Raw genomic sequence first — 27,782 nt, forward strand, 5'->3', positions numbered from 1 at the left:
CAATATTTACTAAAAACTAAGGTACTTTTTCAACGATTACTATGAGGTTTGCAAACGTTTATATTTAGCTTTAACTATTTCCATTTCCCATTATTTTTCAATTTTAAGATTAAATAAAGCTCTTAAAGGCATTGAGTGCCGAAGCGTCTAACTATAATTAAGTGCCGAAACATCCAACTTCAAGTGCCGAAATAACTACCGAAGTGACTAAAGTCCGAAATGACCAGGTACCGAACTGACTAGCATTCGTGAGGTGGGGGCGGGGATGTAAGAAAGTGTGACAGTTTGTGACATGGGGGAGGGGAGGGATCAGGCCATGTGTTATGTCACACATTTATTTAAAAAAATCTAATTTACCGTATTTATTGTTTCTTTAGTAGAATTTAAAAATAATTTTCAAAACAATTGTGAAACATTTGAATTAGATTTATGTCAAAATAAGACAAATTGCGTATCCCCTGAATGTGTTGTTCCAAATTTTAATAGGCACCAGGACTGGGTCGGTTTATTCAATACAGTAGGCATCGTAAATGACGAACTAATTTATTGAAAAATTGTGACAACTGTTAACAATTAACTGTTCTAGTATTAAAGTCGTTTTAATAATGTGAAAGTTCTTTTAAGTGAAATTTCAATACGGTTTAATAGTGAATTGTGTTTTAGATTAAATTTGAAATAGGTATTAATTAAAAAAAATGTTCGAAAGTGTGAGTTTGTGACGTACTTTAGGGAGAGGGGGGGGGGGGGCTTAAAAATGGTCAAAAAAGCGTGACATACTTTATGGATGGCCCCATGATGTGCTTTATTGGTTTTCACTTTCAATGTACAAAAACCACAAATGATCCCATTCCTCTATTGTTGTAAACAACTTTCTCAACTGTTTTCATTAGCCTTAGTAAATACATTCGACTTTGAAGAGATTTTCTGGAAAAAAAACGTCTGATTGGTAATTATTTTCGTTCTATTCAAATATTGTAGATAACGCCGACTGACGTACGCATGCGCAGGGGACACTCGGTTGTGAAATTCGAACATGCTGATCGTGTGTTAATTTTTAACGGCTTTTAAAAATTTAACTTTCTGGAATAAACATAGGTTTTGCTTGGGATTTTAATACTGTGTTTTTATGGATCCAAGGACTGCTTGGTATCAACCGGAACAAACTGGCTTGGCACACGATATATGGACGAGCATTATAGAGTCTGTGATAGGCGTGGACAACATGTCATTTAACAATCCTAATCTAGACCAAACGAATAAAGACTTCATTCCGCTAGACTTTCCGAAGAATTTGAACCAAAGAATTTGTGACAAAAACGAACAAAACAGTTTGAAGAACTGTCAAAACCTACATATATGTAAAAGAAAGCGAGAAAACAAGGCAAGCACTTACGGTTTCAATCGGTTAATTTACAAACATTATTTAAGTGATGGATGCCTCACGCCTTGGATACCCCAAGGAAAATTGTACCACCAACCGGCAGTTATTTGGTAAAATATATTGAATTTAAATATTCATTTTATTAGCTGGCTTATTATGTAACATAGAATTTATGTCAACAGGTGATGGAAAAATCAAGGTCAAGGTTAATTTCAGTGGTAACAATTTGCCTGTTTCTGGTTTGCCCCATTTTTAGGGCCACTAAGCTCTAAGTGCTCAAAGCTATTGTGATGTGATAGCCTTATGTCTGTCCTCTGTCATGTGTTATGACAGTTATCACAATACAGGCCACTTATTATATTCAATTAAACTTCCTCAGAATTTTCATCTATAAAAAAATCTCGATTAGAATTTGTGTCAATTATCCAAAATTGGTCAGCAGGTTTAATCTTAGAAACACCATGTTATCAGTCTTTTAGGGAGTAAATGTATGACTCAATTTTGATAGAACTTTTGTCAGAACGTTTATCTGATTATAAATAGTCCAAAAGCTAGGTCACCTAATCAAATTTCAGAAAAACCTTGTAACCAGACTCTAGGTCACAATTAGCTAAAAAAACTTCAGCGTACAGTTTATTTAGTATTGACAGACCTGTACTCTGAAGCCAACCCCGTATCAAAAGTCAACCAGAGTCATAACATAATTATGTCATCAGGTTTTTTTTTAGCCCGATTTTATAGCCGAAATTCGGCTATGTTCCCAATCCCAAAAAGTATACTTTTTTTCCCAAAATGTGGCAAAAAATTCCCAATTCCCCCCCCCCCACCCCCCCAAAAAAAAACAAAAAAAAATTTTTTTTTAGAAAGAAGTGTCTAATGCGTATTTTATATCAATTTTAATTCAATTACATCTAACAAAGTATTATATGATTTTGTTCTTTTAGTTTGAATGATTATACAGAGTTATATCAAATTCAGCGTTTTTTTTCCTTCTTTAACTAGTACCGGGGAACGGTACCTTTCCCAAAGCCTACCGGAGGCTTCCCAATTTTAGCACCGGACCTTTCCCAATCTCGATATCTACCGTTCCGAACGATTTTAGGTGCCGTTCCCAATAGCTAGTGCCTTTTATTTTCGCTGGAAATATCTTTTGATATTGTCGAGCCTTTCATTTTCGGCCATTTATTTTCGCCGGACATTGTTGCGTAGAGAGTAAACAAAACTTTTCAAATGGGGCGCAACTCTAACCGCTGTGTAAAATGTGAATGGATTACATAACCGCGACGAGTGATCGATATTTCCCGTGAAAGAATTCCATCGCTAAGACCAGTCTTCCTTACATCAATAAACTTTCTCAACACTAATTTTTCGTTGACATTAAAAAAAACGTAACCGTATTGAGTTAAATGCGCATATTACTTCTATGTATAGTATTTTAAGTGTTAAATCCGGACAGTAACTATTCGGATACGGATATAAACAAATAAAAGTTTAACATAAAATTAAAAATAATGAGACATGGGTGTAAAATCCTATAGTTATTTACAACATATACATAAGCATTTAATGGCAGATGATCTTAATATCTTATTTGATGATATGAAAAAAAATCAAAACAAAATATAAGACTTACCTTTGAAAATTATTGTTAAAGCATTCCACTCTAAAAACTCATTTTGGTTACGTGTGACTATTCTCAGTCTATTGTTAAAAGATGTCAAACCAGTACAAGATCCATTGTTTTTGTTTAGTTTTTAAGTTTTTAATTTAACTCACATGAAACATTGCAGGGCTTGTAAGACTTTTAAGGGCTAAAACAAAATTATTAATATTATTTTTTATGGAACCTCAGTTCTTATGCCTATCACTGGAAGATATTTTTTTCCAATTGACGGGCACATCCTAACTGAAGTGGCAATAACACAATTTTCACATGACATGATACGATAGTCAAAATAGCATAACCGTACTGTAGTTTTTCTGTCAAAACCTAGAGTTTAAAATGCTTTGTGATGCAGAATATAGCCCCTAATGATAGATTACATGCATTTTAAAGGTTCCCAATTCATCAATTTTGCGACTCGAATTTTTCCCAATTCATTGATTTCGCGACTCGTTTTTTTCCCAATTTGAAGATTTCACGACTCGAAAAATTCCCAATTGTAGGGGTACAGGTACCTTTCCCCTTTGGGGAAAAAAAACGCTGAAATTTAGTATTTCCCTAATCAGTGGACTTTTTGTGTGAAAAAAAAGGCTAATGAATTTATTTTCCCAATTTCATGAAAATGCCGATAAAATTCCCAATTCCAAAGCCATGGGCTATCTTCCCAAAAAGTGGAGAAAAAACCCTGGTCATGCTATAAGTCAAAGAAAGCTCATTTTCTTGGATACATTTCTACATATATTGGTGAATGAATATAAATTACTGCATCGGGGATTATTTTAAGGTTCAAATGTTTCAAATGCATCATACAATATATGAAAATAGCTCTCATCAGTCTGAAATTCACAATTTTGACGCCATTATCGCTTTGTCACATGACGAGTTTTCATTTGGATACTTACGGATCGACCTTGCCATTTTTTGCTGAAATTGTAAACATTACTTTCGTTTTCTGAAATCTATTATTTGTGATAAACAACTAACGTCTGGTGGATTATAAGACTGATTTCAGTGTGAATCAGGTAGTTTTAAATAATATTTACTTTGAGTTTGTATTTACACTACAATTTGTTTACAAAAAAAGCCAGAATAATCTAAAATACCGGGAAATGTCATTTTGAATTTGAAAGCACTTGGCACATGGTATGTTACTAAAAATAGAAATAACGTCATATGACCGTGAAATCTCGGGAGATTCGCATTTCAAGTAAGTCTGTCACATCGCTGTTTTTCTTGATATGTAAAAGCAGAATAGATAATTTTAAATGTTTAAGATAGTATTTTGTAAAAGAATATATCAGTTAAATGTGAAAAATGTCAATCTTTCCTATCAATTGGTTGATTTGGGCCAATAACTGCATTTAAAAGCTGTTTTGGAACGGTCTTTGTTTACTGTCAACTTTTCGGGAATTTCTGGTTGACTTTCCTAATGGGGTTGGTCCATAACTATAAAGTCGCGCCAGTCAAAAATCATAAAAAGTGACATTTAAAGTTATGGTAGCCAGAACTAGGTCACAATGTTTTCTTGCCAATATCTGTGACATGTTTGCCAGTGCTTTGCACATGCCATTTAACGGTCCCTCGCCGGTGAGCTTGAATTAAGAAATCCGAGTCTGCAGGGTGCCTGAACTTTTCTACCAGGAGGGCTTTTCAGCCTTATGTACAGTACACTCCACTCGTTTTCCCCCAAAAACGCGCTCCCTCCGTGTTTTTTTCTGCTAGCGAGTGTTCACGCGGCGTTGAGAGAGCGAGGTGAACTCGATAAAATGCTCGGCGTTACGCCGCGTTCGCTAATTCCCGCGGCGTGTATAACTTTAGCATAGTCGGTAAATGCAGACAATTTCCGTTCTTATCAGTGACCGCCGCGCAACGCCGCGTTAGCAGTGTGCTACTGGGCATGCCAAAAAATAAAAACATTGTTATGATTAATTGTTTAAATACTGTAGTACATGTATAAAAAAAGATAATTGTATAGAAAATTAATACGTATAAAAATTATGTTTTTTAATTCACAGGTACGTCTACAATATGAATGAATATAAGACATTTGACAAATTAATATTTAAATCATAACACATATAAGATAAGAATAAATGTTCCGTAAAATTTTCAAATGAGAATAATAATTAGTAATCCGAAACACACTACGATTTTTAATGTTAACACAACGTTTACAAATGCTTCCAATATACAGTCATCATGTATATTTCCTGACAAAAGCGCGCGAAAATTATGCTGCAATGTACAAGGTATACGCCTGCAAAGCGTGGGTGTATTGATTTTTTTGATACAAACTTTATAGCGCAGAGAACATTGAATTTTGTTGATTTCGGTTAAAAGTTTCTTTGGTATTTTTTAACAAAATTATATCGCGAATAAGTTGATATTTCCTCCAAAATAATTTCAAATCATACACGCCTAATCTTTATCGTTACGGTATTTTATTAGAGTAATTATTTTAACAGTAATTGTACTGTAAACTGATTAAAGAAGACATCTGGGCGGAACTGGATTTTAAGTGTTTGATGTTATGAAAACACGCAAAGCTTGTCTACTGACCTTTTGTGTAGACTGCTGTCTGCGGTATTTTGACAAAAGGGATTAACATGTGTGAATGTCACTCTGCTGATTTGGTCCATAATTACTGGTAAACATTTTTTTTAATGTCGACGCAACAAGAATACAACTGTAAATATTAAATGCAACTATCAACTCAATAGTTACAACCTTCTTCTAGCAATCAATGGAATAACCTAACTTCAAAGAGAAAATAAATGCATTAGCGAGCAGAGAATTGACTTTCTTCCGACAATTAAAACCATTCCTTATGCATTAGTTGAACGTGTTTACTTAAGTAAGTTATGCCTTTAGACAGGAAGCGGCTTTTCTTTGATTACGTCAAACTGTCAATTCACACAGATTTGCGAGATTTTTAGGGTCCTAGGTCATTTGTTTACATGTTCAGTATAGAAAATCACCTGCTAACATAAAAACTTTGGATTAAATTATCAAAATAAAAACAATGTTGCAAACTGTGTTTATATTAATTGGTAAGTATTAAGTATAAAGCACCAAATAAAATATCCTTGAACTTTAGTATATACGGACACTTTGTCCACTGCAATTTTTTCACTTGTTGCATGCTGTCAGATTCAAAAGACTCTGGGTATTGATCAATTTGAAAAAGCCATTTTTATTGTATATATTCAACAAACCAAATAATTCATGAGTGTACATGAAACTTGTAACATAATGGAGCAATATTAAAAGGAGATATCAGATCTACAAAACCTGTTGGACTTTTGTGATAGTGCAGGGCTCGACATTAACTTTTGAAGCCACTTGTCCGATCGGACAAGTAGACCAAAATTCCACTTGTCCTGACCAAAAAGCAACTGGTCCTGATCATTAATGATTATATCTTATTCTGCTCAGTACTTTGCAAAATAATGAAATAATGCAAAATGCTCAAATCATAAAGACTTTAATCATTCAAAATACATTATTGAGTAGATTCTTGGACTCAGAGCCGAATTTTTTACCTTGGAATTTTCAAAGATATCACATCTTCTTCATCAGCTGATCACTGGCTGACTGACGTCACAGTCACATGACCGGTGAAGGGTCACGTGACATGAGGAGACTGTCATAAACCCGGGGTAGCTAGAGTCCCTCGTCCCTGTTAAGTGATGGCCGCCGCTGTTTAATTTCAATTGCTTCTTTCACCTTGCGTTTCCATAGATGTTCTTCGGAGGTGAGTACTTTGGTTTTGTTAGGGTCGATCTTGTGACCTGTTTGTTTACAATGTTCATATATGGCAGAAGAAGTTCGTGTAAGGTGTTCTTTCAATCTAGTGTCTAATTGTCTCGCTGTTTCACCTACATAGTCATTTTTACAGTCCTCACATTGGACATGATAGATCACACCACATTTCTTCATTTTATCTGTTTTGTCTTTAACTTTGGTGAGGTTCTGTCTGATGGAATTGAAAGGTTTGTGGAAGATGTTGGCTCCATGTTTTTTGAATACTCTAGCCAAAACTTCTGAGGTGCCCCTGATATAAGGTATTCCTGCAGTCGGTCTCTTTTGTGTTCCCTTATCTTTGTCTAGTGTTTTCTCTTTCTTTTTGGGTAGTCTGAATATCCAATCCGGGTATCCGTTGGTTCTTAAAGCGGATTTCAAATGTTCGATTTCGTCTTTCTGGTCTTTTTCTTTTGTTATTAGGGTTTTGGCTCTGTGTAGTAGGGTTCGTACAACTGATCGTTTGTGTTCAAGGTGGTGGTTGGACTGAAAGTTCAGATACTGGTCGGTGTGCGTCGGTTTCCTGTAAACCGTGGTTTTCGTCGACCCATCGTCTGCCACGTGAACACATGTGTCCAGGAACGGAATACGGCCTTCTTCCTCCTGCTCTGAAGTGAACTTGATATGTTCGTCTATTGAGTTGATGTGGTCCGTGAATTCTTGGATGTTGTATTCATGGATTTTAGTCATGGTATCATCCACGTACCTCAGCCAGAGGGACGGTGGATTCCTTGCAGTTTCCAATGCCTGCTTCTCAAAAAACTCCATATATAAGTTCGCGACAATCGGCGATACGGGAGAACCCATGGCTGCACCTTGCTTCTGTTGGAAGAATTGTTCATTGTATATGAAGTATGTGCTACTAAGGCAGAGGTCTAACAACTCGGTCACTTGTTCAACACTGAGTTCAGATCGTTCGTCGAGTTTGGTGTCTCCAGCCAATTTGTTCTTGATCACTGTGAGTGCTTTAGGTACTGGAATTGAAGTGAAAAGTGCTGAGACATCATAGGATACCAATTTCGTGCCTGGGGGTACTTCAAGATCCTTGATCTTCTGAACGAAATCCACTGTGACGTCAGTCAGCCAGTGATCAGCTGATGAAGAAGATGTGATATCTTCGAAAATTCCAAGGTAAAAAATTCGGCTCTGAGTCCAAGAATCTACTCAATAATGCATCAACCAGAGCAGAGAAACCTCCACGAGCGGATTCAAAATACATGTTAACATAATTGTAGGCCATTTCAATACAGTAACCTTAAGGTATTTTTTTTTAAGTGTCCTGTGATTTTGAAGACGAAAAACCAAAGGAAAGCAGATTAGACATTTTTAAGCAGACGACATTGTACTAACGAAAAAACAAACCTTGAATGGGAATGATGTCGTAAAATCATTCTATACATAGAGATGACGTTGTTACGTTCATTGTCTGTGAGATCGGTGTGTACTGGTGTCGTAAAATGCACATTCTTTACAAGGGAGAAATATTTTTGTTATCTTGGCAAAGAAAAATGTTACGGGTTGCTTCCCTTGTGAACAGTGCGGTGTAGTATTACATGGAACCAGGGGTGGCGAAATCAAATGTCCGAGTTGCCCGAGTCGTACATTTGCTTGTCTGGGCAACTGATTTTTTTCTATTAAGTTGTCAGTGGACAACAAGTTTTTTAAAAGTCGCGTCCAGGTATACAAATATACATTGTATTAAAGCCGTAATTAAGTTTTACAAAACCGGTGGTTGACACGCAATTACATTGTCAGTGCTATTTGCAGAGCAATCAGCTAAAATACATGCACTTTCCTGAGCAGTGATCTCCCTTATTCTAAAAGAGACTGGGAGCATGCCGCATTTTCAACATTCGGCCCGACTGTTAGACAGTGTACAGACTGGTTTCTTTATTTTTGAAATCAGACGGAAAAAAAAGTAGCAATCTAAGATAATCAAAACACGGTCTGCCTTGTTATTTAAGATGACACTAATGGTAAAGATGAAACTTTTTTTTATTCTTCAACAACGGACCAGAAACCCGAAGATTTGAGCAGCCCACCTCCCAAAAAACTAAGAAAGATTATGATAAAAAATATGATCCAAGTAAACGCACCAGAACTTTTAAAGAAACTTGGCTAACAGATTTTCAATGGTTACCAGTTTATATAATCAAATTGCTACCAGTAGCGGAGCCTCAGTCTGATGAGGTCCACATATTGGACTAGTTTAATTTGTTAAGATTACAATGTATAACACTAGCTTCGCAAGATTTAAAGTTTGAGAAAGTCTTTATATTGTTTATAATATACTGCTATAATTAATGTACCATTGAAATACAATTATAAACAAAACAAGCAAATCATACTCATTTTGATATATTCCACATTATTTAACATTAATCAATAAATGCGTTTAAAATTTATATAAACATTAACGGACAAGTGTAGTTCAGCAACGGACAAGTTAAATTTCCTAAGTGGTTGTCCATGGACAAGTATAGATTTTTGAGATTTCGCCACCCCTGGGAACTATCGGAATATCTCGCGCTTTGTCGTTTAAACGTAAACAAAATATAATTGAAAAAGTTGTGTGGTATCTCCACAGAAATAACAGATTTAAAGGCATTTTTTTCTAAGTAATTAAATTATAACGTCCACTTGTCCCGTCAGACTAGCAAATTCTTTATTTACTTGTCCGGACCAACAATTTGGTTGTCCCGGACAGTCGGACTACCGTTAATGTCGAGTCCTGTAGTGGCCAGGGCTTTTTTTCCTTCTTTGGGACCCGCCGAAAAACAGCCCTTTCCCCTTGGATTTTTTTTCCCCTCGGCAGGTAAATTTTCCCCGAGTCTTCATTTTTGACCCCTAAAAAAAAAACATTTTTTTTTTTTAACTTTAAATACATCAGTTAACCTGATACAGTGTAGAAAATATAACATATTGCATAATTAAATTATCTGTTGCCTTGAATTTGTTTTAAAAACAGGATTATATGTTAAATTGATTATTTAAGACTTTCCTTATATCCCCCAAAATCCAGCGTTTCGCGTGATTTTTTCTCCCAAAATCAGGCATTTCGCGCGATTTTTTTTCCCCTCAAGGCCAGGCCCTTTCCCATAAATCAGATAAAAAACCCTGCCAGTGGCCATCATTATCATTGTTACAGTACAGGCACCGTGTACTTTATTTTTCCTTTCATTTAAAAGTGATAATGAATTATTTATTTCACACCCATGCCCATGACAGTGTTTTCTGTCTTTTTAAACGCCGAGTATAAATGAAACCGCGTTCGCACCTAGCTGTATGATACTGCACATGAAGGAGTGTTAACTGAGTGTTTGATTATTCAATTAACAGTTGGAAGCCATGGAGAACTCATAAATGATTGTAGAAATCGTATTAACCCAAGTCTCTGGATTCCCCGAACATACGTGTCAACTGTCTCAATCGCATACATGCAACTTCTCCCATCTTTATCCCAGCGTTTTTTTTCACCTGTTTGGGAACAGGTCCTGTCCCCTAGAAATTGGGAATTTTTGAGTCGCGAAATCCTTCAAATTGGGAATTTTCGCGTCGTGAAATCCATCAAATTGGGAAATATCAAAAATCATACAAATACATCAACTGGAATCTATTTTATGTAGTTAACAATGCTTTTTACAATATCAATGGCATTCTGGGATAGGGTAGATCATAAGTCTGTATAACAAATACCAGTTTATTTAAAAAAAAAATAAGAACTCGTTTTCCAGATAGAATTAATGGGTATTGCCGCAGTATAACTGAAAATTGTTTAAAATGGCATAAAGCCCAATTAAACAATCACTTTGTGTTGCAATTTGAGATAACTTGTCTAAATTAAAAGGACCAGCACGGTTCAAGACGAAACCCAAAGTCTTCAAGACTTTTATGCTTGGCTGATTTCGTTTTGTTCACTTTCTTCAAGTAGTATTTTGAATTGTGACTCATTTTCTGGCTATTTATATAAAAACCACGATGCAAGTGTGCAAAATCGTCGGAAGTAGTTGACTATTTAACTTCGCCGCGAGTATTTGAAGATTAAAACGAGATTTCGGATTTCCATATTTGGGTTTGTTTACTACGTAAAGACGTCGCTACGACTAAAACCAAAACCCGGGAAAATATTTTGTCAAAGTCGGCATTTCGAAATATCTATCATTCTTTTTGGATAAGGATTTTATTTTGTATATTGAATCTGTATTTAAGGAGAACGTTCAATAAACAACTGTCACGAGCATGTGAAACATTGTTATCGAAGCGTACAAAACAAGGTCAATTTTACTACTGTTGCCTTATTTGGTTGACTGTTTTCCCGCCAGCATTCAATAATGCTGCATTATGTATGCTGGCCGGGGAACAGTCAACTTGGTTACTAGGTGGCTCCACCTATCGGAAGTTGCGTCGGCCTCATTCTAAAAGAACAACAACAACTACAACAACAACCGTTTCCTTTTCATACTTGTTTACTAACTTCTGAAGTCAACTTTTGTTTTGAGACAAAAAAGATAGTCTATTTGGGATTTTCGAATCGATACGAGGCCGTTTTTATATAAACTATTTGGGATATGACAGTTTTCTAAATTGGGAAGGGTCCGTCGTCGATTTTGGGACCAGGTCCGGTCCCGATTGGGAATAGGGCCGTTTACCGGACCCATTCAAAGAAGGAAAAAAACGCTGTATCCATTACACGATAATTCAATATATGCCCGATTTCCATTTTAAAATCAAATTATGGGTGGGTAATATAGACAATAAGAGTCATAAACACAAACATTTGAAATTTTTGAAAGTATCAAATGAATTTCGGCATATAATTCAATTTAAAGATTTGATGAAATAAGCGCCCAATCAGGATAGTTGTATACATGCGTAAATTTAACCTGACACGGTTCGCACGCATTGTGTACAGCTTTTTATGCCCCCCTTTGAAGAAGAGGGGGTATATTGCTTTGCTCATGTCGGTCGGTCCGTCCACCAGGTGGTTGTCAGACGATAACTCAAGAACGCTTGGGCCTAGGATCATGAAACTTCATAGGTACATTGATCATGACTTGCAGATGACCCCTATTGATTTTGAGGTCACAAGGTCAAAGGTCAAGGTCACGGTGACCCGAAATAGTAAAATGGTTTCCGGATGATGACTCAAGAACTCATACGCCTAGGATCATGAAACTTCATGGGTAGATTGATCATGACTCGCAGATGACCCCTATTGATTTTGAGTCACTAGGTCAAGGTCACGGTGACCCGAAATAGTAAAATGGTTTCCGGATGATAACTCAAGAACGCATACGCCTAGGATCATGAAACTTCATGGGTAGATTGATCATGACTCGCAGATGACCCTTATTGATTTTGAGGTCACTAGGTCAAGGGTCAAGGTCACTGTGACCCGAAATAGTAAAATTATTTTCGGATGATAATTCAAGAAGGCATATGCCTAGGATCATGAAACTTTATAGGTAGATTGATCATGACTCGCAGATGACCCCTATTGATTTTCAGGTCACTAGGTCAAAGGTCAAGGTCACAGTGACCCGAAATAGTAAAATGATTTTCGGATGATAACTCAAGAACGCATATGCCTAGGATCATGAAACTTCATAGGTAGATTGATCATGACTCGCAGATGACCCCTATTGATTTTGAGGTCACAAGGTCAAAGGTCACGGTGACCTGAAATAGTAAAATGATTTTCGGATGATAACTCAAGAACGCTTTTGCCTAGGATCATGACACTTCATAGGTACATTGATCGTGACTTGCAGATGACCCCTATTGATTTTCAGGTCACTAGGTCAAAGGTCAAGGTTACAGTGACAAAAGTCGTATTCACACAATGGCTGCCAGTACAACGGACAGCCCATATGGGGGGCATGCATGTTTTACAAACAGCCCTTGTTTAGGTTTGTAATTCTACATGAAATAAATGAATTTCTTTGTTCTATTAAAAAGCGCGCGAAAATTGGCGTGGGTGTATTTATTTGCAAATAAAAGTTTCGTAGCTGGTACAACATTGAGATCATTTAATTTCCATTAAAAGTTTTGTTGGGAATTTCAACTAAAGTACCGGGGTATCTCGCGAATAATTTGGCATTGAAATTTCCTCTTAATAAAATATAATTTAAACAAGCTGTATTGTTACTGTTACGCTGTATCAGTTCCTTCATTATTGAAAAAATTATTGTATTGTATACTGACTGCGCACAAGTGTCGTAACATACGGATGCAATACGTAAATTCGGACAGTACTTAAAGTCGGACACAAGTAAATAAATGATTTAATACTCTCTTGATTTCTTTGAAACTCTGTATTTGTTGTTAAAAAGGGCAATTGCATTGATTATCACCATACCCCCCGCGAAATGTCACCCATCGGGAAAAGTGAACACCGCGGCCAGGCGTTTTTGTTTAAGTACACGGTGCCTGTACTGTATCAGCACTTCAAACATATATGGGCATAAAAGTTATTGATATTTATACATGTAAACATTTTCATCATTACATCCATCATTTTTATGAATGAACATGACGTAAAGACGTTTTTGAATGAACATGACATAAAGACCATAATGAATGAACATGGCGTAAAGACTTTTTATGAATGAACATGTTGAGAATAAAAAAATATTTAACACTTTCAATTCTTGTCACAAGATCACAGCTTGCACTTGGCAACATAATCTGACTTTATAGCAACAGACACAGATGTTATGCCGTCAACAACCAGGGCAGATATTGAATTTCTTATACTGTATAGGTTTTATACTGTCAGCTACAAACATTATTAATCTGACTTAATCAAAGCACTGAAGGCACTGTAGGTGTTCGCTGTTTTAAAATGTCGTCCTTGATTAGCTTGTGCGCATTGCACAGGCTTATCAGTATGCACAGGCTAATCTTATTTGACATGCATTGAGCCCTGTTTTCCCTGAAAGCAGCCAATATGTACAGATTTCAATGATAAACACATAGACTGGCTAATCTCGTTTTACAAGCTGTTAAACACTATTGGTCATATTAACCCTCTGCAGTGTACCAATACACAGCGGTTCATCACATTCACATTTATGTTGAGGCACGAACGACAACTCTGCTAGGAGAATGGCATATGTCGTCTGCTGCAACAGCCAGTGGTTGTCTTTTCATACCGTACCTAAGGCTTCTTCTAAGCACATACTGATTTGCAAAATATGGTCTGTAACATTAGTGTGAGTTAACGCTCACACTTATAATTGAGGACTTGCTGAAAATAACTGTCTGTAAAAGGTATTATACCAGCTACATTTGAAAATCATTTTGGCCAATTTTTAGCTCGACTAAGATATATATGAAATATATGTAGTGGAGCTATCCTACTCACCCCAGCGTCGGCCTTCGCGTGAGCGTGCAAATGTTTAAGTTTGCGTACCACCCCAAATATTTCCTATGTCCCTAGACATATTGCTTTAATATTTTGCATACTTCTTTACCAACATGATCCCAACCTATTAACAAGAGCAGACAACTGTATCAAGCATTTTGTAATAATAATGGCCCTTTTTCCACTTAGAATATGCATATTATTGACAACTCATATGTTAAAGTTTGCGTACCACCCCAAATATTTCCTATGTCCCTTGACATATTGCTTTTATATTTTGCCTACTTCTTTACCAACATGATCCCAACCTATAAACAAGAGCAGACAACTGTATCAAGCATTTTGTAAGAATTGTGGCCCTTTTTCCATTTAGAATATGCATATTATTGATAAATCTATGTTAAAGTTTGCTTTCATATTTTGCAGACTTCTTTACCAACATGACCCCAATCTATAAACAAGAGCAGACAACTGTATCAAGCATTTTGTATGAATTATGGCCCTTTTTTGTCTTCGTAACTTTGAATATTTTGTTAACTTTTGTGTTTAGATCCACTTGACTTCTAAAGTATCAAAGCTATTGCTTTCAAACTTCAAATACCTTCTGACTATCATGATGTTAATGTACCTGGCAAGTTGAATTTAACCTTGGCCTTTGAATGACTTTGACTCTGAAGGTCAAATTAATAAATTTTGCTTAAATTGCCATAACTTCTTTATTTATGATCACATTTGATTCATACTTTGACAAAAACACACTTACCTGACATACCACAATGGACTCAACCCAAACCATCCCCCACACCCCCGACCCCCCCCCCCCCATTTTTTTTTTTTATAGATAGACAGATTTATTTCAACATAAAATGCATAGATTTACATGGCAGCATGTTATATACACACAATAAGTAATAAAAAACAACCTGCATGTATAAACAAAGCCATGTCAATCAACATTATACGTTAAGGATTGCACAATAAAGGGTTTGCAATTAAACCCTTATTTCCATTGTGGTCCTTTAGTTATAATATTGTATGGCATAGGAGACAACGTTTTATATCACAGTATGTAGTAATATCACAGTGAATAAGACATGTGACATATTTAAGTTACACTAACCTAAATGCATAGAATATATTCTGATAAGTTCTAGACTAGACAATTATTAAGAAGTTATCACAATTTAAGTGTTTAAAAATTAACATAAAATTATTTGCCAAGCTAAAAAATAATCATACAGCAACTAGATAAGACTCAATAAATCTATCTATAATGACATTCAAGTTAAATCAACAGTAAGAAATCTTAAAGAGATGCACATTAAAAATCTATCTGGCTTAAAAAATGCTCCCTAACACTGTGTTTAAAAGATGGAATACTTTTGGCATCTCTGATATGCTGAGGAAGAGAGTTCCAGAGAGTACACCCATTGAAAGCAAATGACTTTTTGCCAGAACCCTTGACCCTTGGAATGGCAAACCTATTGCAATCATGCATGTTTAGATCAGTATTAGGAGAGTCCCCCGGATCGATAGATTGGGGGGTATATTGTTTTTGGCCTGTCTTTCTTTCTGTCATTGCGTCATTCTGTCACCAAAACTTTAACCTTACAGTAAAGTTTTGCAATAACTTTTGAAATATTGAACACACCAACTTGATATTTGGCATGCATGTGTATCTCATGGAGCTGCACATTTTGAGTGGTGAAAGGTCAAGGTCATCCTTCAAGGTCAAAGGTAAACAAAAAAAAAGCGGCGCATTAGGGGGCATTGTGTTTCTGACAAACACATCTCTTGTTTTTTTCTTCTTTTTTTTAAATATCATTATTAAATGACCACACACACACATTATACCCCCCTCTCCATGATGGCTTACGTTATACCGTCAAGCACTCGAATAGTCAAGCGCGCTGTCCTCTGACAGCTCTTGTTTACCTTTGAAAGAATTTTAAATTCATGAAGTACTGACTAAATTAAGGATAATTATCCCCACGCTTTTTGAAAAAAAGGTGGGGATATTGTGGTTATCTCCGCCGTCCATCCGTCTGTCCGTCCGTCCGTCCGTCCTGGCCACTATCTCCTCCTACACTAAAAGCACTAGAACCTTGAAACTTACACACATGGTAGCTATGAGCATATGTGCGACCCTGCACTATTTGGAATTTTGATCTGACCCCTGGGTCAAAAGTTATAGCGGTTGGGGTGGGGCCGCGTCAGAAATTATCACTCATTTTTTTAGGTTATTTTACATTTACTTCTTCATTTCTACACCGATTCACTTCAAATTGATACTGGACCTCTCTTATGACAATACGGTCAATCTCAACCATGCATGGCCCCATTCCCAACCCTGGGGCGCCCCGCCCACATAGGCCACACCCACCAAAAATTTCCATTTACTATAATTTTTTCATTTCTACACGGATTCTCTTCAAATTGATACTGAACTTTTGTTATGACATTAGGGTCAATCTCAACTATGCATGGCCCCAATCCCAACCCTGGGGCGCCCGCCCACATAGGCCACACCCACCAAAAAATTCCATTTACTATATTTTTTTCATTTCTACACGGATTCACTTCAAATTGATACTGAACTTCTCTTATGACATTAGGGTCAATCTCAACTATGCATGGCCCCATAACCAACCCTGGGGCCCCGCCCACATAGACCACACCCACCCAAAATTGCTTTTACTATAATTTCTTCATTTCTACACCGATTCACTTCAAATTGATATTGAACTTCTCTTATGACAATACAGTCAATCTCAACTATGCATGGCCCCATTACCAACCCTGGGGCGCCCCGCCCACATAGACCACACCCACCCAAAATTGCCTTTTACTATAATTTCTTTATTTCTACACCGATTCACTTCAAATTGATACTGAACCTCTCTTATGACAATACGGTCAATCTCAACTATGCATGGCCCCATAACCAACCCTGGGGCCCCGCCCACATAGACCACACCCGCCCAAAATTGCCTTTTACTATAATTTCTTCATTTCTACACCGATTCACTTCAAATTGATACTGAACTTCTCTTATGACAATACGGTCAATCTCAACTATGCATTGCACAATTACCAACCCTGGGGCGCCCTGCCCACATATGTCACACCCACCCAAAATTGCCTTTTACTATAACTTCTTCATTTCTACACCAATTCACTTCTAATTGATGATGAACTTCTCTTATGACAATACGGTCAATCTCAGCTATGCATGGCCCCATTACCAACCCTGGGGCACACCTAGGTCAAACATTCGGCGTGGGGATACGCGTCGGCCTCTGCCGCGCCATTTCTAGTTAATTTATGCAAATTATTAACTGCCTAAACAAAATGCATGGATAGTTTAAAAAAGACTGAGTACGTTTTAGCTTGTTGGAATTTTGGCTCATCTGCATCTGAGCTCGTAGCGCTCACAGAGAGCTTATAGCATACCATGTTGATCAGGCTTTGCGCATGTTAACTTTGTCTTCTTGTAGACAGTAGCAACTTTCCTTGAACCGCTTGGAAGATTTAAATAAAACCTAGCAGTAAAGATTCCTAGTGTTCCCTTTAGACAGTTATTAATATTACGCTGGTTCAATGCATATGAAGCTAACCAGAGCTGAATATAATTTGAAGAAAATGAAAACTTGAAAAATCTCAAAACCACAAACTTCAGGACTTATTTGTAATATGGTCTATTGGTCCACTACTAAGTTAATGCAAGTCATGCTCTGTGGCTAAAAATACCCAGGGGTCTAATGATTTATGATAAACTTGTATGGGAAAAATGACTTAAACATCTTTCAAATGACAAGGCTCAAAAGTGTTGTATTTGGCAATAAAGATTGGTGGTCCTCTGCCATGTATATTTAATCATGCCGCTGACAAGATCTGTTGTTTTTTCAAAGAACAACTGTTAGTTTCTCTGATGTTCATGTTTATTATCCCCACGCTTTTTGAAAAAAAGGTGGGGATATTGTGGTTATCTCTGCCGTCCGTCCGTCCGTCCGTCTGTCTGTCTGTCCGTCCGTCCTGGCCACTATCTCCTCCTACACTAAAAGCACTAGAACCTTGAAACTTACACACATGGTAGCTATGAGCATATGTGCGACCCTGCACTATTTGGAATTTTGATCTGACCCCTGGGTCAAAAGTTATAGCGGTTAGGGTGGGGCCGCGTCAGAAATTATCACTCATTTTTTTAGGTTATTTTACATTTACTTCTTTATTTCTACACCGATTCACTTCAAATTGATACTGGACCTCTCTTATGACAATACGGTCAATCTCAACCATGCATGGCCCCATTCCCAACCCTGGGGCGCCCCGCCCACATAGGCCACACCCACCAAAAATTTCCATGTACTATAATTTTTTCATTTCTACACGGATTCACTTCAAATTGATACTGAACTTTTGTTATGACATTAGGGTCAATCTCAACTATGCATGGCCCCAATCCCAACCCTGGGGCGCCCGCCCACATAGGCCACACCCACCAAAAAATTCCATTTACTATAATTTTTTCATTTCTACACGGATTCACTTCAAATTGATACTGAACTTCTCTTATGACATTAGGGTCAATCTCAACTATGCATGGCCCCATAACCAACCCTGGGGCCCCGCCCACATAGACCACACCCACCCAAAATTGCCTTTACTATAATTTCTTCATTTCTACACCGATTCACTTCAAATTGATGTTGAACTTCTCTTATGACAATACAGTCAATCTCAACTATGCATGGCCCCATTACCAACCCTGGGGCGCCCCGCCCACATAGACCACACCCACCCAAAATTGCCTTTTACTATAATTTCTTCATTTCTACACCGATTCACTTCAAATTGATACTGAACCTCTCTTATGACAATACGGTCAATCTCAACTATGCATGGCCCCATGACCAACTATGGGGCCCCGCCCACATAGACCACACCCACCCAAAATTGCCTTTTACTATAATTTCTTCATTTCTACACCGATTCACTTCAAATTGATGTTGAACTTCTCTTATGACAATACAGTCAATCTCAACTATGCATGGCCCCATTACCAACCCTGGGGCGCCCCGCCCACATAGACCACACCCACCCAAAATTGCCTTTTACTATAATTTCTTCATTTCTACACCGATTCACTTCAAATTGATACTGAACCTCTCTTATGACAATACGGTCAATCTCAACTATGCATGGCCCCATGACCAACTATGGGGCCCCGCCCACATAGACCACACCCACCCAAAATTGCCTTTTACTATAATTTCTTCATTTCTACACCGATTCACTTCAAATTGATACTGAACTTCTCTTATGACAATACGGTCAATCTCAACTATGCATGGCACAATTACCAACCCTGGGGCGCCCTGCCCACATATGTCACACCCACCCAAAATTGCCTTTTACTATAACTTCTTCATTTCTACACCAATTCACTTCTAATTGATGATGATCTTCTCTTATGACAATACGGTCAATCTCAGCTATGCATGGCCCCATTACCAACCCTGGGGCACACCTAGGTCAAACATTCGGCGTGGGGATACGCGTCGGCCTCTGCCGCGCCATTTCTAGTATTGAATCTGATTTAGGGCAGGCAGTGCGTTTAAGTTCATATATTAAATCTAGACACATATAGAATGTTTAGGTAGGTCAGCAATGCAGGTTTGAAATGAAAGAAAACCTGGTTTCACAGAATTGCAAAAAAATGCAAACTAAATCATTATACATTAGTACATTATGTATATCTACTCAGAATGTAACAAATAATTAATACTCAGTCGTCGAAATTTGCACTAGTCCGACAGCAAAAAACTAGTATTTTTTCTTTCGGGCTTGTAGGAAATCCAATATTACAAGCCCAACGTGCTTGTACAATTAAGAAAACAAGTTCCACTTTCATTTTCAATATTTGTAAACAAAGTTTTGTGCCGCTTATATCAACTGCCGCTTATGTCTTAACACATTGCGCACACGTGCTGGGCAATCAGTCGATAATTGGATTACTGCACATAAAGCGCATGGTTTTGTGGTTCCCGGATTATTATTATGTAAAATAAATGTTTTGCGTTTCGTTCGGGACACAGAGAGTAATGGCCGAACAGTCGTCATTGAAGTACATCGTTGAGGAATGCGAATCTGAGGTAAGTGTGATTGACGCATTTGTCAACTGGCTTTTTGTAGAATAACCTGGCACTAAATTGCTTATATATTTTCTGGTGGTTCAGGTTTGCTCTCTCTTTCACATGGATATATGGGATACATTTCTGCTAATTTTTTACCTAAACTTAATGTATATATTTATAATTGTGATTAAATTGAAATCCATGTGTGAAATTAATTTCTTCTTATTTCAGGATCCGAAAGAGGCTGGCTCAGATGACGAGGAAGCTAACTTGGATGAGGATGAAATTAATAATCGAGTTGTATTGTGTTCTAAAGATTGAATAAATGAATGCTTCTTTGGATGTTTTATGTTATGTTTATCTGCATTTTTAACAAAAATGTTTGGGCTAGTAAAATCTGACTCGGGCTAGTACAAATTCCCATATTACTAGCCCGACTTGATTGTAGATTTACATCTAAATTTCAATGACTGTAATACTTCAAATATTATTCAAATGTGTGCATCAAAATTTAAAGATGAACTGTAGTTTCCAATCTTTTTTTCAGAAATCAATATATGTTCCGTATCACAACATCTGCACATAAAAGTTAAATTTAAATGTTTCTTAGGTGACCAACCTAGGGCCTTGAGGCACTCCTTGTGCTCTTGTACATGTAAGTCTTATCTATTGCTGTTGCATGCACACATAATTTACAATTGAGTACATACATATTTTCATAAGTATCTAGGTTATAACCACTACTACCTATTAATATTTGATCTTTTACATTGATCTTTTTGTCTGGACCTTTAGATAATTCTTTAAAATTGGAGATCAAATGTCTGAATAAAATTGATTAATAGACAACCTTCTCAGAGAATACATGTAACTGTTATCAATACATTTTATTCATATTTTCAGAAAATGTTCATATTTAAAATAGACTAGCTTTTGTATATGAACATTGTGCATATGTCGTATAAAAAAACATATTGTATGGAAATTTATAATTTTTTTTCCTCCTTAGATCTTCATGACATTGCCGATTTCAATTTATAATCGGGGGACTGACAGGTGTGTGACTTTTACAATGCTCAAACAGTTAACTGACATTTAATATGTTGAAATATGTGTCAGCTTATTCAGTTATACACATGTAATCATCAGCTATTGAAACTATTGATTCATTCAAGATGAAAACTTAAAGGATTTTAATAAATACATATTTTAAATTATACTATAACAATTGTATTAATAAATATTGTTTTTCTTTTAAAGTTTGCAAAAGGCAAACAGTTTCATCACAATGATGACATTCTCAACTAACAAATACATATGTTAATTAAATGAGCAGAGCTCTACTCAAATCAAGTCTCTTGAAATAATACATGTATGTACGATCCTGATAAATAAGACATTCCTTCCTTGATTCTGTGTTTAACTTGACCATATTTACCCACCTAAATTAATGGGAGCAAAATTTAAATGCAACTGACAAAAAACTACAACAGCCACTAGATTTCCTGAAATTCTCATTATAAACATTATGAGCTAACACTAAGTTGTGTGTTGCTGTATTTCGCTGTATTCAGCCGCCCACATAGTCTTACAATGACTGCAGAAGAAACAATTCCTAACATACTTAGTTGATGAGCATTCTCTGTGAGAACAGAACTAGGCTGCTAACTAAATTATAAATGAGTCTCGCTCAAGGAAAACAGGATATAATGCATGTGCTTAAAGTGTCCTCCCAGATAAGCCTGTGCAGTTCACAAAGGCTAATCAGGGACAACACTTAATGTTGTACATTGTAATTGTATTTTTGTTTAAAGAAAGTCTTTAATTTGAGCAAACATCCATATTTGACAGGCAGAAAGTGTTGTCCCTTATCTGGGAAAACACTTTATGCATAATGCATTAAGACCCATTTAAAAATTGTTAAATAACTTGAATATATTTGCATTTGACATGAATGGTCTGGTGAACATTTTTGAGAACTCAAACTTAGAGTTTATGAAATAAACAGGAGATCTAACAATCATTAGACACTTCCTTCTTAAAAACAACAAGTTAGACAAGTTCAAAAATGGTTAAAGTTGCTTGTAAAACATGGCGACCAGGGGGGTGGGGGGCATTTTCTTTATATGGCTTTAAACTTGGTCAGAAAATTTGTCCAAATGATATCTTTGACCAGTTTGAAAATGGTTCCGGTTGGTTGAAAACATGGCTGCAAAGGGACGGAGCATTTTTACGTATATGGCTACAGTTTAACCTTTTTAACACTCGAAAAGTCACATTTATAGTCCGATCTTCATGAAACTTGGTCAGAACATTTAAAGCCTACCTGAGCACAATGTTCTCATGGTGAGCTTTTGCGATCACCTTTTGTTCGTTGTTGTTCGTTCAGCGTAAACATTTGCCTTGTTGACATTCTTAGAGGCTACATTGTCCCAGTCATTGAAATTCAGATTAAAATTACAAGCAAATCGGGCTAGTACTATAGGAATTTGAACAAGCCCGAGTCAGATTTTACTAGCCCGAACATTTTTGTTAAAAATGCAGATAAACATAACATAAAACATCCAAAGAAGCATTCATTTATTCAATCTTTAGAATACAATACAAATCTCTTATTAATTTCATCCTCATCCAAGTTAGCTTCCTGGTCATCTGAGCCAGCCTCTTTCGGATCCTGAAATAAGAAGAAATTAATTTCACACACGGATTTCAATATAATCACAATTATAGATATATACATAAAGTTTAGGTAAAAAATTAGCAGAAATGTATCCCATATATCCATGTGAAAGAGAGAGAGCAAACCAGAAAATATATAAGCAATTAAGTGCCAGGTTATTCTACAAAAAGCCAGTTGACAAATGCGTCAATCACAGTTACCTCAGATTCGCATTCCTCAACGACGTACTTCAATGACAACTGTTCGGCCATTACTCTCTGTGTCCTGAACACAACGCAAAACATTTATTTAACATAATAATAATCCGGGAACCACAAAACCATGCGCATTATGTGCAGTAATCCAATTATAGGCTGATTGCCCAGCACGTGTGCGCAGTGTGTTAAAACATAAGCGGCTGTTGATTTAAGCGGCTCAAAACTTTGTTTACAAATATTGAAAATGAAGGTGGAACTCGTTTTCTGTTTAATGAATTGTACAAGCACGTCGGGCTTGTAATAATGGATTTCCTACAAGCCCGAAAGAAAAAATACTAGTTTTTTGCTGTCGGACTAGTGAGAATTTCGACGACTGTTGTCCCAATGATATCTTGGATGAGTTTGAAAATGGTTTTGGTTGGTTGAAAAACATGGCTGCCAGGGGCGGGCATTTTACCTTAATCTTTTTATGTGGCTTTAGTAAAACCTTGTTAACACTCTAGAGGCCACATTTATTTTCCAAACTTCATGAAACTTGGTCAAAAGATTTGTCCAAATGATATCTTAAATGAGTTCGAAAATGGTTCCGGTTGTAGCGATTTTTTTCCTTCTTTATAAAGTACCGGTAAACGGCACTTTCCTAATTATGAAAAAACTACAAATTCCCCAATTGCTGTCCAAAAAATTCCCAATTAAAGTTACCAAAAAAAAAAAATATTGCAACATTTTGTTAGTTTCCCTATGCAGCTCTATGGTTTGAACCTAGGTAAATACAATATTGACAGCTTGAAAACACTTAGTTATCAATTTAAAAGTATTTGGGAGCATAAAATCAAATACACCAATCTCCCAATTTGACGGTTTCATGACTCGATTTTTCCCAATTTTCAGGCTTTCACGACTCAATTTTTCCCAATTGGACCGGTACGGGTACTTTTCCCAATTGGACAAAAAAACACGCTGGGTTGGTTCATAAATATGGTTGCTAGGGGCGGGGCATTTTTACTTATATGGCTATGGTAAAACCTTGTTAACCTTTTTAGAGGCCACATTTATTGTCCAATCATCATGAAACTTGGTCAGAATATTTGTCCCAATGATATTTTGGACAAGTTTGAAAATGGTTCAGGTTGCTTAAAAAACATGGCCGCAAGGGGACGGGGCATTATTTGTTATTTGGCTGTAGTAAAACCTTGTACACACTCTAGAGGCCACATTTTTTAGTTTGATCATCATGAAACTTGGTAAGATTTGTCCCAATGATATCTCGGAAAATTAAATTCTAAATGGTTCCGGTTGGTTAAAAAACATGGCCACCAGGGGGTGGGGCATTTTTCCTTATAATTTTATGTATAGATTTCATTCTTGGATTGGGTCAGATAGATGACAAGTAGGTCACGCAAGTTGTGTATCATTTTATTTCTTAAACTTTGATCCAGCATTTGTAAACATATTGCAAGATATCTGCACTTGTAGAAAGGAAATTTATTTCTGTGTTGTATGTATTTCTTTTGACCTTGCAGTCAAGGATAACCCATGAAAGTGCAAGTAATGGGGTTATTTTGGTTTTGCTGAAGAGACAGCAAGCAGAAGAGACAGTATTGGGATACAAGGAATCCGGGTGCAATACCCTAGCTCTTTGCGAATAGACCCCTTGGTTCTTTTACGTGCTCAGTGTATAGCACCGATACACAAGAAACCAGTACATATCTAGGTGGGTGGGTTGAAGCATTTCTGAAATTTCCAGTGCCCACGGCCGGAATTGAACCGGGACCTCTGAAATGGTAGACCAGGGTGTTACCGCTCGACCACCGCACCACCATATAAGGTGTTGATTAAGACCGAGTTATGGAAATCGCTGCACAATTGTTCTTTCTGTAAAGTGTTCTTTCGGATTAGCCGGTGTGGACTTCACAGGCTAATCTGGGACTACACTTTTCTAACGTGCATTTAGTCTAGATTTGCTTTGCCGTACAACAGTTCTGTGTGTGTTGCAGGCTGCATGAAGAGATCAAGGACTTCTACCAGTACATGTCACATACGGCAGAGGAACAGGCCATGAGGCAGGATGTGGTCAACAGGATCACCGACGTCATCAAGGAACTCTGGGACTCAGCTGAGGTAGGCTCCATGCTGGACCTGCATAATAATTTCCTTGGCCAATTCAGTAGTCACCATGGTATAATGGATAAGGTGTTTGCCAAGCGACCGGGTGGTCATGTGTTTGATCCCCACTGTGGGAGCGTTCTTTAGATTTCCCCCCAAAGACATCAAGTACTGGTTCTAGGCCCAGGAAATGGACCCGAGAGCGTTTCGATAAACCTGAGGCTTTCAATGCAATCAAGCTAAAATAAATATGTTTAAACAAATTCAATGGTTATTCCCTCAGGTCTTTGTTAATGGGGTAATTGTCCCTTGAATTGTGAAAATGGGCATGACAATACCATATTTTTGGAAAATGACATTTCAACTTTTGATGGATGAAATTATTACATCACAGTTAAGCTTCACACTGTTTTAATTTAATTTGAACATGAGAATTCTTTTGAAATAAATGTCTTTATCATGCAGTCTCGAACAACTTTGCATGGAATGAGAATGATGTAGAATTTTTTTTTGGGATACAGCTCCTTTTTGCCTTAGGAATGGGGGCCTATTTTGGGTTAAAAACTGCTTCAAAAAAGTCCCTGGTATAGTGGTGTTGTGTTTATATTTTTTCAGTTGTTTAAACACAAAAGTTGACCTATACACTATTTTAGTCGTTTATGTAATTGTTAAAGCTTTTTATCCTACTAATACGAGGAGTGTTTTGTCCAGCTTTTAGCGGATACCTACCCTATTAGTCTGCAGATGGTTACTTGTTTAAATGTCAAACAAGATGCCCCATTCTGTGTCCACAACAGTGCAAATCTCCTATGAACAAGTTATTATTAATACCTTTTGCCAATGAGGCTCTAACCAGTAAATATAAATTAAGTATAAATACAGTGTAAACAAATGTTTGATCCAACTGAGCTGAGCATTACATGACCAATTTATTAGAAAAAACATTTACAAAGATAAATATAGATTATAATACATCTGTTGAGTTCATATGACGTAAATGAAACTTCTTAATTGCATTTTTTGTACATTTTTTTCAGGTTGAGATTTTTGGAAGCTTCAAAACAGGGCTATATCTGCCAACAAGGTGAATACTCTTTGTTATTTTACATATGAAAGTTTGTCCTAAATACTAATTAAAATGTTTATCTTTACCTAAGATTTGATTGCGTGACTTCCTTATTTTATGTTACTAGAATAAAGATGTGGGTCATCCAGTACTCTACTTTCCATCTGTGAATACACTAAACTATAAAGTCTACATAACAGCTTGCAAATGATTTGAATAATTTTGTGTATAAATCCAAATACATTTTCAGTGAAGGAAAGGTTTTGGAAATCATAATCATAATTTTCTTCTGGGTTAGTTTTTAGCACGACACCAAGTATATGCATTAAGCCCCATTTTCCCAGAGCGAGGCTTATCCAGACTTGTCTAGGTCAAGAAGGTCAATCCAGCGTTAATTAGCCTCTGATGTATTGTTTCAGTGACATAGATCTGGTGGTGAATGGCAAGTGGGCCAAGCCTCCACTGTTTACACTGGAGGAGGCTCTGCTACGGAAGGGCATTACTGACAAAGAGAGTATCAAAGTCCTCGACAAGGCTTCAGTATGTTCACATCTTGTAATGGTTGTAGTCAGTCCATGTACTTATTGTGAGCTATTGTGTTAATCAGGCCTAATTGGCCATTTAAGTTTAAATACAGATGAAGATTGCCATCAAGATTTTTAAGATCCTTAATACATGTACCATCAGTGGTTTTTCCACCACTTTCAGAAATGGGCCCGGGTTCCTTTGGATTTGGAAATAATGTGCCGTTTTGACTAAAATTGGGAAATTAGTTTTGTTTTTTGCTAACAAATAACAAATCCTTGAATATATAATATATATATATATATATATATATATATATATATATATTAAAAGTGTTTCAATATTACATTTACTAAGGTTCAACTTTAAGTTACTTATAAAGCTGGATAGGTGATAAATTTGACGTTTAATTATTTATTTTCTTGGAAACCATCAATTGAGACTTTTAAGGTCCCATTTGGGAAGTGATTATACTATTATCTATTGGGATATCTTGGTTGAGTTTTAAGTAACCATCAAATAAAAAGAAAATATGATAACAAACAACTTATAGCACTAGTAACATTCAAGTGTACATCTCCACAATGCACTCTCCATACCATTGTTTTTTCCTTTAAAAAAGCATTATAATTACATGGCAATCTTATTTCTAATTGAAACAACAATAAACCCTTAAAAAGACAAATGTTATATTATCACATGTTCACGTATATTAAGTATTGACAGTTTAGGCAGAAAGTGTCATCCCTGATTAGCCTGAGCAGACTGCACAGGCTAATCTAGGATGACACTTTACGCACATGCATTATGACCAGTTTTCTCAGAATGCGACTCATTTATTTTCTTCTGAACTGTATTCA

The 27,782-nt window shown here is 36.6% G+C and overlaps 1 protein-coding gene across 4 annotated transcripts in view; it reads left to right on the top strand.

Annotated features, from left to right (window-relative positions):
• Positions 1-500: 500 nt before the first annotated feature.
• Positions 501-27,782, top strand: part of LOC127844769 (terminal nucleotidyltransferase 4B-like) — a 41,086-nt gene continuing 13,804 nt past the window's right edge. For 3 of the 4 annotated variants that reach the window (XR_008032885.1, XR_008032886.1, XM_052375234.1), the window contains exons 1-5: positions 501-517; positions 979-1,491; positions 25,223-25,346; positions 26,369-26,415; positions 26,817-26,937. Coding sequence is in view for 2 of the 4 variants with exons in the window: in XM_052375234.1 (XP_052231194.1) it covers positions 1,127-1,491; positions 25,223-25,346; positions 26,369-26,415; positions 26,817-26,937 (657 nt within the window). In the remaining 2 variants the exon portion in view is untranslated. Of the gene's footprint in view, positions 518-978; positions 1,492-25,222; positions 25,347-26,368; positions 26,416-26,816; positions 26,938-27,782 lie in introns of those variants that run through there. The other variant, XM_052375235.1, reaches the window with a different exon arrangement.

This window comes from Dreissena polymorpha, chromosome 9 (genome assembly GCF_020536995.1).
Source record: "Dreissena polymorpha isolate Duluth1 chromosome 9, UMN_Dpol_1.0, whole genome shotgun sequence".
NCBI lineage: Eukaryota > Metazoa > Mollusca > Bivalvia > Myida > Dreissenidae > Dreissena > Dreissena polymorpha.